Source organism: Gossypium hirsutum, chromosome D07, assembly GCF_007990345.1.
Source record: "Gossypium hirsutum isolate 1008001.06 chromosome D07, Gossypium_hirsutum_v2.1, whole genome shotgun sequence".
NCBI lineage: Eukaryota > Viridiplantae > Streptophyta > Magnoliopsida > Malvales > Malvaceae > Gossypium > Gossypium hirsutum.
In genome coordinates, this window is record NC_053443.1 from 28459244 (window position 1) to 28462141 (window position 2898).

General features: G+C 42.5%; 1 protein-coding gene across 1 annotated transcript; it reads right to left on the reverse strand.

Annotated features, from left to right (window-relative positions):
- Positions 1–1284: 1284 nt before the first annotated feature.
- Positions 1285–2898, reverse strand: LOC107944316 (uncharacterized). The gene has a single exon (XM_016878143.1). The coding sequence runs from the start codon at positions 2896–2898 to the stop codon at positions 1285–1287; it is 1614 nt and encodes a 537-aa protein (XP_016733632.1).

Sequence of the window (2898 nt, forward strand, 5' to 3'; positions counted from 1 at the left end):
CATTGTACTTCTCGAATTCAAGCATCTTAAACTTATGAGGGAGTACTAGATCTGGCACTAAACTCAGCTCTTTTGCGTCAATGCCTCGATAACTTTCAGTAACTTCCATCACCTTGAACTTCTCCTCGAGCCACTTGTATCTCTCCTCTAACTGTCTCGGTAACTCCTCCTTCACTCTTTCCTTCTCAACCACTTCATCAAAGTCAGGAATGACAGAGTTAATAGGATTATTTTCGGGATTAAAACCCGGCCCAGTTTAGAGGTTCGAAATACCAGCTCGAAATTGCTGAGGCATAATGGTGACAGTAGATTTGCGCGGGTATCCAGCTTGAGCTCGCTCATGTGGAGGGGTGAAACCTGGAGGATAGAAAAGTTCATCATCATTTCCCTCATCGACATCTGCCATGGGGCCCTTTCCTTTGTCACCTCCCTTAGTTATCAGTTGGGTTAACTTTGCCACTATATCCTCTTGAGATTCTCGCATCTTCTCAGACATTTCTTGCTTCATCTTGTTTAACTGCTCCTGCATTTGTAGCTGAAGCCGGTCTTGCATCTCCTTCTAGTACTGTTCGAGCTTTTCTAATCTCTGATCCATATCTTTTGTCTTTGCTCGAGTGCCGTATCGGTGTTGGATTGGTTGGTTGGTTTCCAGGTTAACTGAATAATAATTTTAATTAACTAGGATCAATTAAAGGTTTTGGATGCATATGATGCGATGCATGAGATGAATGCAAGAAAGGCGTTAATTATGATTCAATTCCACTTGGAAAACTTTATTAGAAAACAAATCCCTTTACATAGAATAGACTACAAATACGACTTCGCCCTAATACTTAATACCTTGATTTTTTGAAGCAACGAGGCTAACTCCCGTCCTCGGTCTTACTCTAATTCATACTTTACGCTCAGCGTGTCAGCTTGTACTGCCAAAGTTTGTAAGTGATCAGCTACTTGTCGAATCTGAACCAAGGCTTGTCTCATAACACGATCCCTGCTTCTGACCTGATTCTGGAGATAGTAAAGCTGTTCGCTTTGATGATCTTTGTTTGCCTCCAAACACTCAATCCTGGCTTCACAGTTCTGTAATGCCCCCTCTAATTTTTCTATAGTTTTCTTCATTTGCTCGATTCTACTTAAACTTGCTTGCAGTTCCACCACTGAATTACGATTTCGGTATTGATGGACAATCTTCTCAAGTTCGACCACTCTAGCTCCTAGTTTATCCCTTTCATCTTGATTTTCTAACAAACTCTTCTCAAGCGATCTATTTTGCATCTGGGCTTCTTAGAATCTTTCTTCCCATCTACCAGCCTTGGTTTTTTCTTCTTGAATCTCTTGACGCCACTGCTCTGAGGTTTTTCCCAACCCAGCAGTTCTTACTGACAGACGTAGTCTCTTATAATCCGTCTTCAAGCTATTCAGATCTTCCTCGACTTTGCGCTTCCCTTTTCTCAGGCCTTCAGTTTCCTGCTTTTGAACATCTATGTCCAACCTTAAATTCACCTTTTCTTCCTCCATTTGCTCTATTTTCTTCTCTAATTCTGCATCCCTTCTTTCGAGGTCTTGCTTTATGATTTCCAGCCTAGAAGGGACGACGCGCAAATGCTCATCTATCGACTGACTATTTTCTGAACTTGGCCCAGGAATGTTGTCATTAATCCTCCTAACACGCCATTCGTTATATTCAGAAGTTGTCATTGGACCCACGGCTAATCTCTTCATTCGGCGAGTCTGATTCCACGCATTAGCCATCTCACGAGCCTTCCTTTTGTAGCCATCATCCTTATATGAGAATTCACACTCATCTAGTCCTTGAGTGGCAGGCACAAACTGTCTTGACCTGTACTGTCTTAACACTAGCAATGAGGCATAACCAACAGCTCCCCAAATCCCGAGCAATGGAACCCAGTCGAAATCCCCACATCGATATAGGATCTCATCTGGAAGCAACCACGAAGCTCTCCACTCAACGTTCTCCTCTTGCAGATTCTGAAAGATTGCCATCCATTTCTCCTCCGTAATATCATCTCTCATTGACGTAGCCACTATCTCTTTCAACGGTGAATAACTTTCATAGAGGACTTGATATGAAACCTTATCAACCTTCCAAAAGTGGCTATGGAACCACCCAAGTAATAGCTGCGCACATCCAATAAATCTGCCCTCTCCCGTTCTTCGACATGCATTCAATGACCTAAAGGTTTCTACCAAAATCACCGGAACTGGCGTAACTCCCTTATCAAGCCGATCAAATAAATCAGTGACCGCCTCGTCAATATGTCCCAAAACCTTAGGAAACACAATTAAGCCATATATACTCAAAGTAAAGACGTCTACTTTCTTCCTCGCATCTGAGTGTGCTAAAATGAGGTCCTTCAAACTTTTCCAAGGAATACACCTACTATCCCCTTTTTGCTTAATCCGAGCTGTAACCCACTGCTCACTCATCCCTGTTATATTTATCAGCTTCTTCAAGAAGGTCGGTACATTTACCGCTTTCGAATAAATTCTATCTACTTGAACCTTCGAACACCGAAGTAAAGCTGTGTACTCTTCTATCGTAGGCACCAAATCAACCTTCCCGAATGTGAAGCAACTGTAGGCCGGATTCCAAAACTGGGCAAGAGCTTGAAACAGACGCTTGTCTACCTTCATGTCCAGTAAATAAGGTAAATCCCCATAATTTAAATAGAATAACTGCCTAACCTCATTATCCCATTGATCCCAAATCTCCTTCAATTCCTGCAAGTTGTTCTGAGCTACGCTAATACGAGTGAAGTCCCATAACTCTGATACGTATCCCACGGCCAAACTATCACCTTTTTCGTGCTGTATCTGCTCAGACCAAGTCCGGACAGCCGCATTGTCTTCCACTCTATCAAGAAACCTATTTCCCAT

Bases quoted from the DNA above. Each gene is read 5' to 3' on its own strand.
- LOC107944316 (XM_016878143.1), bottom strand. From the start codon at position 2,898: ATGGGAAATAGGTTTCTTGATAGAGTGGAAGACAATGCGGCTGTCCGG.